The sequence below is a fragment of the Embiotoca jacksoni genome, unplaced genomic scaffold (assembly GCF_022577435.1).
Source record: "Embiotoca jacksoni isolate LCO1_2020_lvr unplaced genomic scaffold, fEmbJac1.0.p SCAF_5, whole genome shotgun sequence".
Classification (NCBI taxonomy): Eukaryota; Metazoa; Chordata; class Actinopteri; family Embiotocidae; genus Embiotoca; species Embiotoca jacksoni.
This window is the reverse complement of record NW_027185403.1, coordinates 19784843-19796741: the sequence shown is the minus strand read 5'-3', so window position 1 is coordinate 19796741 and position 11899 is coordinate 19784843. Positions and strand designations below refer to the sequence as shown.

The window sequence follows — 11899 nt, the reverse complement described above, 5'->3', positions numbered from 1 at the left end:
ATTTTATGTCACATTTCAGTATTGGCTTAGCTCGCTTGGAACCTCAACAGAGGTGATACCAAACACAGTACCTGGTACCAGGTTCTCTCCACAATGTTTTCCCTCTGGAAAACCAAAACAAGCAAAGAGAGTCGAGGCAGGCTTTTACTGGCAGTGGAAAAGGGACTTTGGGAACAGAAATTCATGCCATTAACCAAATCTCAAGAGGGGAAATATATTATATTAGCCATGACTGTTTGACTGGCATTTATTTTAGGTTAAAATAAGTGCCATATTTAACTTAGAGGATCTTTGTCTGCTTGGTTACTCAAATAAAAAAAATTTACAATCAGTTGGAGGCATGAAATGAACTGCGGTATTCTGTGTTCCATCAACCCATCCATCCACCCCGACTTCCTCCCTTCACCAACTTTGTGGCTCAACTGTCACATCATTTCCTCCTTTGCTTGTCATACTGCAGCCAGTAGAAGAGAAGGTACTGTCACAATGAAATGTAACTATGAGACTGTATGTAAAGATTGCAGCCCCCCCCCCCTCCCCATCTTGGAAATGGGCGCTGCCATTGTGTGCTGCCAAAGTCATTTGCAAGTCTGTGCAGTAGTGACTAGGGGGAAGTAGACACGGAGTCGAAGTCCTGCCGACCCTTCGAGACCACTGGCTGGTTGCACTATCGCCCATAGAGCCACCCAACCACAACACCGTTAGTGGCTAACATGAGCCAAACTAAAAATCCAAGTCCACCTTAAATTGATGTCTCCCAAACATGGTTCTGCCATATTAAGTGCCTCATTCCATTGGTGGTTCATGTATTCACTTTTATAATGAGTTAGTTTTTGATGTATTATTTGAAGCTACGTAAGACGAATGAAGAACATTCAAACTCTACATAGAAAGAAGCCAGCCAGCCCAAACCTTTGTTCTTGATGGCGTTATGCACTGAGCTACTGCACCACTCTGGGTTTCAGATCGCTTTCATTCAAAAAGGTCACCGGGCTACTTTTCTGTGTTTAATTGTAATTCTTTTAATATCAAAGGACGATACCATGTTGAGCTGAGGAATCAGTACATCCAAGAATTTTAGGGAAACTGTCAACAAATTCAATAAATAACAGAAATTAAAACAATCACAGCTGGAGTTACACAGTACTGACAATAGATCAAGCCATTCCTTAAGTCATAAATAAACATTCAATATTCGTACAGACTTTTATTTTAAAAAAAAAACCTAAAAAAAACCCTATTTGTCTATTATGTTTGTTTACACAGCATTCAGAATGAGTAGCTAGAACACGGATTTATGTACAGTTTCTGGTAGATATTCACATTCTATCAAAATAATCCGTTGAAATTAAAGCCTTCAAATGTTGGTTGTAAAAAGAAGATCAGGGCTGAATGCTGACAGTCTGTCTGCTGTACGGCAGTTCATTCACACGCTGAACACACTTCAGTCTCTCTGTGCAACAGTGTACTTTTTTCAGGATGTGTCTGTCAGGGTTTGTGCGTGTCGATCGAACCCCGCCGGATGTGTGCATCTACAGGTGTGTGCTGTAGAAGGCGGGTGCAGCGTAACTCTGCGTCCCCAGCATGAAGGGAGACAGGACGTGGCTGGCAGTGAGGAAAGGTAACTGGACCAGGCTCCCTGCAGGAGGGTGATGGTGGCTGGCATAGCCAGCATGCATGGCCAAGTGGCCGTTGACCGGAGGGGACGGGCTGAGAGGGCTGAGGCCCCCCAGGCCTCCTCCCCCCCCCACGCCTCCAGCGCCTCCGGCACCAGTGGGGGCGGAGGTGTCGGCTCCGGGGTTCTGTTTCTTCCACTTGGTCCGGCGGTTCTGGAACCAGATCTTGACCTGGGTCTCCGTGAGGGAGAGGGACAGCGCCAGGTTGAGCCGCTCACACACTGACAGGTAGCGTGTAGACTTGAACTTGTTCTCCAGCGCTACCAGCTGCTCGTAGGTGAAGGCAGTCCGGGCTCTACGGGGCTTCCCCGACTTGGCGTCAGAGCCAGAGCGTTTCCTCTTGGGCTTGGCCCCCGGACCCCCGTTGCTCTGGCCGCTGCTGATCTGGCCCGCGGGGTCTCCGTCGGGGCTCTTGGTGTCTCTGCTGGGGTCCTGGTGGCTGTGCTGGCCCAGCTCTCTGTCTCCGTTACTGGGAAGAGCTGAGCTGCTTTCCTCGCTGCTGTAGGGCCCATCCGGGGCCTCTGAGTCCGGGGTCCCAGATCTGTGGTAGTCGTCTTCATCCGGACTTCGGTATACAAAACCTTCCTCTGGAGAAACAAACAACGACACCAAGAGTTTACCTCCATGAAGCAACATTTTGTGTTCCAACTTAAGTCATCCAACCTAAAACCGGTCCGTCCCTGTTCTCTGATCGCACCCACAGCAGTGCACCTGCTGCAGCAAACATGTCTCTGATAAACTGTTCAAAAATAAATGACTTAACACTGTTATGATGTGACAGCGCTATGGTAAAAGTTTGCTTAAGTTTAGGCACAAAAGATTGTGGAAAAGATTTGGTTTGGATAAAAATACGTTCTTCATTAGAGGATGTTCATCACCATGGTGACAGTAATTAACAGGCACATATGTGTCTATAGAACTATATCAGTTTGAAACAGGAAACAAAGAGAAATTTCCCATGTTAAAAAAACAAATTTTGTTGACCCATCTATTCATCCTGACCTCTATAATATCACCTGACTTCTCCCTTTGTCGAGTAAACAACTGGGAGTCCACTGTGACGTCACCAATTAGTTCGTGAGCTGCTGTTTTACAGCCTGGAGTTTGGTATTTTGGCCGTCGCCATCTTGTTTTTTGTTTAACCCTCGTGTTGTCCTTGGGTCAAAATGACCCGCAGCTGTGTTCAACCAAGTTCTATTTTATTTCTATATTTCTATATTTTTTGGGATCATTGGTCATCATTCTTTAAAGAAACCCTCACAGCCTCCTTGTCACCAATGATCCCAAAAAATATGAAAATAAAATAGAACTTGGTTGAACACAGCTGCGGGTCATTTTGACCCGAGGGCAACACGAGGGTTAAGCCAAAAGTGATTTGGAAGATTTGGGGAGGACTGAGGGCACTGACGACACTTTGCATGCTCACCTATACCACAACCTGACTGCATCTTAAGACATCTCAATCAAACCAGACACACCCCCAAACATACCTCTCTGTTTTACAATTAATCATAGAATTAATTTCAGAAGGACTGGATTTAACGACTGACAGTAGAAATGAATTGGGGAAGAAGTATATTGATTTTGTATTTGATGAGAGACGTTGAGCGGCCCTTAGTGGCGTTGCACTTAAAGGAACTCCCGCATTGGCTTCACTTTTCTGAACCAGAGACTATGTCCATTTTGTTTTTGTCTGCAGTCTCATGTCGTGCAAAGCTGCTTCACAAACAATCCACGTCAGTCAGACTCTCACTGAAGCTACCTCTTAGCTGTCTCATGAAATCTTTTAACTGCAAACCATCAACATTTTTACAACTGCCCTTGCAGAGGACCTAATGAGGAAAAAATACACAGTAACTTTTTTTTAAGGTATCATTTAAACATTTGGAGATTGTTCAGTTGAGTCGTGTTGGGAAATGGATCGTTTGGAGGTGGAATATAAAATGTCAGGTTGCTCTGCACACGGGGGCGATTATTTACATCACTTTAACTATTTGTACCTCACAATCCACTACACTGTTCACGGTAATATTTACTGTGAAACAAACATGCTGATGCAGCGTTACCAATGGGCTCGCTGCAAACAAGTCGAGTTGTTGCTGTTGATGTAAGAGAACGAAGACTGTTGTGTTTGTACATGCAGATTTGAGTTTCAGGCTACATACAACCTGTTTTTTTTTGTTTTTTTTTTACTGTTTTGTCCTTAATGTTTGTTTAACAATGCTAAATGACACCAAAAGCGGAATTTGAATAATACTAAAATGCAAAAAAAATCTAGGCATTAAAACTTTATTTTCGAACAGGGTCCCCAGAATAAGACATGAGTACATTTGCACATTGATTCCTTATGTCATTTCAGTTTATAAAAGTGCTTTACAATTTCAGAAAACAGATTAATCCCAAACATATGAACAATTTTCCAAACAAATTGAAACTGGGGCTTTAAAGGCCCAGAGGGGCTTCGGGATGTGGGGAACATTTTAAAAAATGTAATAAAGTAAAAAAGATTTCCTCATTAAATTTGTTAAAAAAAAAAAAAATCCACCTGCATGCTTTCCCCTGAAAACCCAGAGCAGTGTTACATCACTTGGCAGGAGAGCTAATTAGCTTGACAGCAGCAAAATAATCAGAATAAAAATGTATGAAGCTTTTAATTTAATGGGTTTAGTTCAGCCGACACGATTTGAGAGTAAAAGAAAAAAACATATTATGGGCGTAGGAACACAGGAAGTAAACATTAACTACACCACATTTATTTCCTCAAAACACATTGATTTACAGGATAAATATTAGTTTTGACGTTGTTCACAAGTTTTTTTTACCGGTTTCAAAGAAAAAACAAAATTTTTGTAACAAAGGTAAAAGGCCTGATTTTGAAATAGTCCGGCTTGTAAATAATTTACTAATTACTGTTTGACTCCTCAATATTTAATCTGTACTTTGCATTTACTCTGATTTACTGCCAGTTCTTCAGTAAAATACACTCAGTAAAACACACACACATCTAATCATTAATATTCGGTTTCAATTAAAACATTTTGTTGTAATACAATTTCAATGCATTGGGCCATTTTTTTATGAGCAAGTAATGAACTGTAGGCTGCAGCTTTTTAAAGCAGAATTTTTTTTCAATATAACTTCCAAATATTATAATCTTTATAATACTTATAAAATCACAAATGTTGTATTATTTTTTTATCATAATGTAGTGGTCTGACTGAAAACTAAATTTAAAAGTAAACATGTCAACATGTGCTTAATGGTATTAGTTATTTGCCGAATTATTAACATAATTTCCTGCAATGTGTATCAATTTAATTTTTTTAAATGTCTCTAAATGTGTACCTAAATGTGCACTTTTATTATATTATTATAAAACAGATTCAACCTAAACGGATTCAGTTTTTGTCGTTTAGATTTGATCAGTGAATGTGTTTGTGTGATATTTTAAAGATTTACACTTCTATTATTAATTGTGTAACGAAATCACCAAAATTCATTAAAATAGAGTGAAATTGAATCAAAGATTGAAAGAAAAGAAAAGTAAAAATATGAAGAGAAAAAAATTTGAAACATGCAAAAGAAGAGGATATAATAGTCAGAAAAATAAGACGAGAAACAGGCATGTATAATCTCAAATCGAGGAAATGGCGCTGATTGTTGCTAATGACTTTAAATGGGATCTATGGGCTCACACAGTACAGGCTGGTTGAAAGAGATATTTGCAAATCAATAATACCGATCACACACAAACTCACACACACAACCCGCAGCCAGTTACCTCCTGCCCCTTTTTTCCCTTTTAACTCCAATTAAGGGCAAAGTGGAGGCTATTTTTTATTCGGCAGAAAAAGCCGAATTCCGAAAACGAACATTTTTGACTTCCTGTCAGAAACACACTTTTCTTTTACAGGCCTATTCTATATTTACATATTTATTAATTGGCCATGAACACATGGTTCTGGTTGACAGCAGGGTTTAGACTGGTCGGAAATTCTCCCTGAAATGAGACGCAGCGTTACAGAGTAGTGTTCTAAAATGGTATGTCGGTACTTTAAACCAGTATTCTCACATCCCTCCGATTCACAGAAAAATAGACAGAGCCCTCCAAACGGGAAGGGTATTAACAGTTGCGTGAAAGTGTTTAAGATCATTTTAGATCAAAACACGGTGATGAGATCGTGTTTCGCTCTATTGATATGCATATGCATATTAATAGGCCGGGATGTATAATTCTGAGGATATACCAAGATATAGAAAAGTAAGTTAGGGCTAAAAAAAAAAAAAAAATAAGTTTTTAAAAGTTAAGTAGCCTAATGCTGAAGAAGAATAAAATGAACATAAATAAAAAAAATAAATAACAGAAAATAGACGACAACGAAATGATTTTAAAAAACGTAATACAACCTGAGAGTTGGTAAATTCAGGTGATTTTTAACGATACTTCGGCTGAGAAAAAAAAGGGGCAACTGAATCAGTAAATGCGGGGAATAAAACTCACTTAAAACACAAGCAAATAAGACAAACCGGAAGAGTTAAGAGTTAAGGGTCTTAGTTCAAAGGTTTATTGCGCGTAAACTCAGACTTACTGCTCTGGTACTCGTCAGCACCGTAGCAGCCCTTGGGCTCCAGGCTGGGCTCGCGCTCCCCTGCTCCTCCTCTCCGGTTCTCCGCTCCGTACGCGCTCAGCTCGCGCTCGCCGCGGTGGCTCGCGTGCTGCTGCTGGTGCCGCCGGTTGCTCGTGAACTTGTTGGGGTCCAGGATGTCCAGTACGGAGAAAGAGGTGGTCCGGTGCCCGGTGGGGCCCTGGAGGAGAACACATCGGAATTATTCATTCACCGTGTTTTATAATTATAGTAATAGTCCAATTTTCCTTCGAGCGTCTTGCATTTCGTTTTCCCTCGGCTCATTTTTAACAGCAATTTTTCATGACCATTTCTTATTATCATATTAAGCCTATCTTATTCACCAAAATCAGCCTGTTTTATTTTCATAAAATAACTTCAATAATAATTATACTACTACCAGTGATAATATAATAATTATAATAATAATAATAATAACAGGCCTAATAATAATAATAATCATAATAATAATAATGATACAATTGTAACAATTAGACTGCATCACAGTCATGACAGTATTCTGTCAGCAGTGTAAAAAGTGCTGAAGAAAACGATCTCCTGAAGGCAGCAGGTAGGCTACCGGTGTGGACGTTTGCAGCACAGATCACAGCCAATAAAACGGGCGGTAAATTGTATTCATAAAGAAAACACCCACAACATAAACACAAATCACCTGGATTTCCTAAACAGATATGTGGCGGTCAATTGGGTATCAGAAGACAAACGAAACAATCCCATTTTTTATGTATACACGTCTAGAGTCGAAAGAAAAAGCAGTGTAAAGAAAGTACTCGGGATGTCTTAGAACTAATTATAAAACGTGTTTACTGAAAACACTGTTTATAACCGATATCATGTTTACTATATGATGTAGTAGAGATGTACACTGAATTTATATCCTGATTTATGTTGAGCCAAAAAGGCGACCAAGTGTATTAAGAAGATAAAAGGTGGCGCAGTGGCTCAAAGTGGCTTCTCTCACCACCCCCCCCCCCCTCCTCCAACCCACGACATCCTGATTAGGATCATTCATTCATTAATGAGGCCAGTATGGAGTATGTCGACATGAATAATCCCACATTAATAATATTATAATTCTCTCTTTAAATAATTCGGGGGAGCATGGGGAGAGGGACCCCAGGGCCTATTAACATCTAATGATAAGAATAATCGCACAATACCATGATCAGACCTTAACTGGAAGAATCCTTTATTTAATATACGGAGAGTTCATAACAAACCTGGTTTGTAATCTGCGCAAATGTAAGGTAGCCTAATGTTGATCTGATATAAATATAAGGGAGTTCACCATAACTAATATTTATATTTCTTAAATGATTCTAAAATTAATGCTTTTTGAAATTTTCGTTCAGCAAAAACAAAAACAAAAAAATCAATTTAGGGGAAATAGTAAGATTATTGTTGCACACCGCAATTCTGATTAAATGACATCATTCTGAAATAGTTAAATTAGCAAGTTTTCACTTGGCTTTATTGAGTCCAGCGCAATAAAATAACAGTTTGAAGAAAGAAGTCTACTTCCGGCTGAACATTTCCTTTACCATCAAACGCATTTGATCTGTATATTAATAGCTGCTGTTATAGGAGCAACCCGACTTTTAATTTTACTGCTGTAACCTCTTAATAAAGGCCTCACCTGCATACTCAAAGCGGACAGCCACAACATGACAACACAGGCCTGAGACGCAAACAACAACAGAAACTACAACAACAACAACAACAACAACTAATAGGCTAATAATAATAATACAAATAATAATAATAATAATACAAAGTAAATCCAAATCACCTTTGCTTTCATTACATTTCATTCATTTTTTTCCACTCATGTATTCGGCGGCTCATTCTCTTCCTCTCTCCTTACTTTTCCAGTAGCCCACTTTTCATGATAACCTCTTTTACAGGTTTACGTTTCTCTGTTCTTGCACATCATTAAGTCTCTGTTCTTGCTATGTTCTGCTTACGGATCTATTACGGATCTATTATTATTTATCTTACACTTCGTGCTTCTTCAAATTGTCGTGTTATTATCTATCGCTTCCAACTTCATGCCTGCAGAGAAACTCCGTAAAGTTTGGTCCCGGGCATCTAGCCTACCTGCTGTGGCGGAGCTAACACCGGATTCGTCGGTGGAGGTTCCGAATGGTTCTCCACGGCCTGAGTATCTCTTCCGCCGGCTACTGCGCTGGAGTAGAGCCGCTTCTCCCCGGTAGAGCCGTCCAGCATGTCTCCGCTGTCCGGGCACACCAGGGTCTGGACCCCGTCCCCGCCCCCGGGCGCGGGTACCGCTCTGTCCCGACTCATCACGGGCTGGGCCACGTCCGCCACGGGCCCTGCCACGGCTCTATCCCGGCTTATCACGGTCTGGACCCCGTCCGTTCCGGGCCCCGGTACCGCTCTGTCCCGGTTCATCGCTTTACTCTCCCTTTCCCATATATTAGAAAAAAATAAAAATTTAAAAATTAAAAAAAAGAATCAGACCAAAGGTTTGTAAAAAGGCTATATGATGTTCATGTCAAAATAACTTCAGACCACAGGCCGGCTCGTGTGTCCCGTCAACATCCAGTCTGAGGAGTTTTCAGCCCGTTGAAGTTTTCCATGAGCAGAGTCTGGACAGATGAGGGGCTTTAACTGGTTTCTCGCTCCGGTCACGGTTTAAACTTCTCTCTGCCTCCTTCTCTCCGGCTCTTTCCGCTTCATCCTCCGCATCCGCCGCGGCAACACAACGTCTCCTGTGATCTAATGTCTGTCTGTCTTGCACGGCGCCGTTATCCCGTGTTGGCAATGCGCACACAAACAGCACTCGGACACCTCCAACCTCGCGCGCTCTGTTTGGTCACCGGTGGATGCGCGCGCGCTCTGGAAGCCTGACAGGAGTTGAAGGCGGGACGGACGCTGATCTATCTCTCTAATAGTTCAAACTCTCTCTCTCTCTCTCTCTCTCTCTCTCTCTCTCTCTGTCTACCTCTCTCTCTCTCTCTCTCTCTCTCTCCCCCCCGCCCCCCCTCCTCTCTCTCTATTAGTTAAACGGAGCTCCCTCTCTCCTCCCTGTCGTCTCCGTCGCTCTGCTTTCGCTCAACACCTTTTTTGGCTTTTGGCCGGCCCCTCGCGGACCCTCTGTCGTATAGGCCTGTTCACATTTGTCTCTGTGAGTGTGTGTCCCCGTCTCTTTCCTTATTTATGCATTCCTATTCAACTCTACGGGTTGTAATTGGCTACAAATTAATCCCACTTGCACTAATAGGCTATTATCTCGGGGCTGCGCGCGCGGGGCGGTGCGGCCAGAGCCAATTCGCTATCGGAGCACGAGACGAAACAGAGACAGAGAGCATGCAGCGCGCACCGGCTTAGTTTATGGTGCGCCCAGTCGCCCCACGGACCTCATGATGTTCATGTTTTCTACACGTGCACAAGAAGTGAGATGTTAGTGACTTTGGAAAATTACCCAAAACAGTTAGTCCCATTCACTCAGATATAAGACGTGATAGTTAGAATTAGTGTTTAACCAGCAAGTTACAGTAGCTCGTGTGTCGCAAGGTTAACTGGTGTGCGTTGTAATTGATGTGTAGCTGATGTGTAAAGTGTCGCCTCGCTCCTGCTTTATTTGTGCATCTACATGAAAGGGAGCCCTTATCTTTAATGCAGATTCCAGGGCAGGGCCTCTTCTCAAAACTCAATTACGGCCTGAATAAAGCCGGTAATGTCCTTGCTGCAGTGAAATATTGATTCCTAATCCTTGGCAGTCATTACTATGCCAGAAAATAATAGACCACAGAATTGGATTTTGATTTAACACACGACGTGTTTATTCTAATGCCAGGGACTTAATATTCCGTTGACTCTCATTTTCAGCCACAGAGGAGAGGGGAATAGTGATGGAGGCTCTGACGCCACACTTTTATATTGTTGTGGAAGACATACAAAAAAAAAAAGAAAAAAAGAAAGAGAGGTGATGGGACATCTTTCCTGTCCTCCTCCCCGGCCCAAAAGGTCAGCTCCATGTAATTGCCTTGCTCAATGATCCTTAGGAGGAAGAAATTAAAAGTTAAGCAAAATAATGACTGAAACAATGAGACATGATTAGCCAATCAGAGAGCTGAACCCATTTGATCTATTTCCTACTTCCACCCAGAGGCTTTATGGCTTTATTTTAAAACAGTCAATATATTAACTACATTGAATATCACAGCAGCTAATTCACCTTGGGAAATATTAGCATTTTAACCATGGTGGAAGAAAACTATAAAGCACTGGCATGGCACACTGCTACAGGAGGAATGAGCAGAGAGGAAGCAGTAGGGAAAATCAGCTAAGTGAATATGGAAGAGTCTTTATTATTATTAGCCAAATATTTTATCTACAGATGAAGTCCAAGAAGGCAGCTATTTTTTCGCTGGATTTCACTGAGTAAATAAATCCCAGATCGTCAAATTAAAGGCATATAGCTTAAGTCCCGAAAGATACCAGTGTAAGTTTAAACATCAGTCTAACCCTATTTCACACCACATCTGTGACAGCGCAGTGAAATAATGAGGTGTGGTTCGCCTTTTGGCCTTTGACCCCTGTGAGAATATAATACAAATCATAGAGCTGTGGTGTTATCTCAAGAAACATAAGCCACAAGAACAACAACATAGCAATAAGAATGATTGTATGAATGTCAATAAAATGTAATTATAAATGAATAGTTGAAAGTAATAATAATGGGAAAAATATTAAAAGGTAATGCAAAGGTACATTACAGTGTATATAAAAGTCTTGAATTGTTTGTGTAGGCGTGCACATGTGAACGTGTGTGTATGCGGATGGGATTATTGAATCATAATTAATACTTGAAGTGAGAATTGGAAAAATGTGCTCACTTTTGCACCTTTATGCCTGATTTTATTATTGCTGTGAGGACACTTGCTCCTCACAATAAAGCACTGTACCATGAACATAAATAATACACACACGGTGGCAGCCCCGGTTCCCACAGTGTGTGCCAGACACTGGGAACAATCCCAAGCCTCTCCCTCTCACTGGCCCGCATGTGTGTGTGTGTATGTGTGGGTCTGCATGTGACTGTGTGTGTCTTGTGTCTATAATTATTCTAATGAAGGTTAACGAGCTCTGCTCAGCCTCCTCTTTATTAAATTAATCTCAGCCAGTAATGAATCATAATTACTATAATTAGCAGCTTGAGCTGCCTGATCTCACGCCAGTGGCTGGTCAGAGGGAGGTGATGACACCGAGGCTTTTATCAGACTCACAACCTTCATCTCTACTGTCTCTGTCTCTGCTGGCTTTTAGCACAAACACCATTTTCACACATTTATTAAAATGCTCTCTTGTTCACTGACCACCTCTGATTTGATGCACTTTGCATTATTATTGTAAAACCTATCTCTATTTAGGATTACATGCAGACATACATAGGATGAATGGATTCTGGCTCACAGTCCACACAAGTTTTCATGTCTTCTTAATTTTTATTTATGCAGTTGCTGTATCATCATTATTATTGTGTACCTTATTTTACTCACCTGCTCTTTAAAGCCATTTATTCTATATAAGCTCTTCATATATATATATATA

At 41.2% G+C, this 11899-nt stretch overlaps 1 protein-coding gene across 1 annotated transcript; it reads right to left on the bottom strand.

Annotated features, from left to right (window-relative positions):
- Window positions 1-1263: 1263 nt before the first annotated feature.
- Window positions 1264-8734, bottom strand: nkx1.2lb (NK1 transcription factor related 2-like,b). The gene is made up of 3 exons (XM_069171334.1): window positions 8420-8734; window positions 6266-6482; window positions 1264-2263 (listed from the first exon to the last, which is right to left on the bottom strand). Exons 1-3 carry the CDS (start codon window positions 8732-8734, stop codon window positions 1533-1535), a joined length of 1263 nt encoding a protein of 420 aa, XP_069027435.1. The 3' UTR covers window positions 1264-1532.
- Window positions 8735-11899: the final 3165 nt, after the last annotated feature.

What these genes read in the sequence shown, in the direction of transcription:
- nkx1.2lb (XM_069171334.1), bottom strand. Translation starts at nt 8,734, where the DNA reads ATGAACCGGGACAGAGCGGTACCGGGGCCCGGAACGGACGGGGTCCAG. An exon ending in TGTTAGCTCCGCCACAGCAG is followed by an intron (nt 6,483 to 8,419) that starts GTAGGCTAGATG and finishes GTTCTCCTCCAG; the next exon opens with GGCCCCACCGGGCACCGGAC. An exon ending in TGCTGACGAGTACCAGAGCA is followed by an intron (nt 2,264 to 6,265) that starts GTAAGTCTGAGT and finishes TTGTTTCTCCAG; the next exon opens with AGGAAGGTTTTGTATACCGA.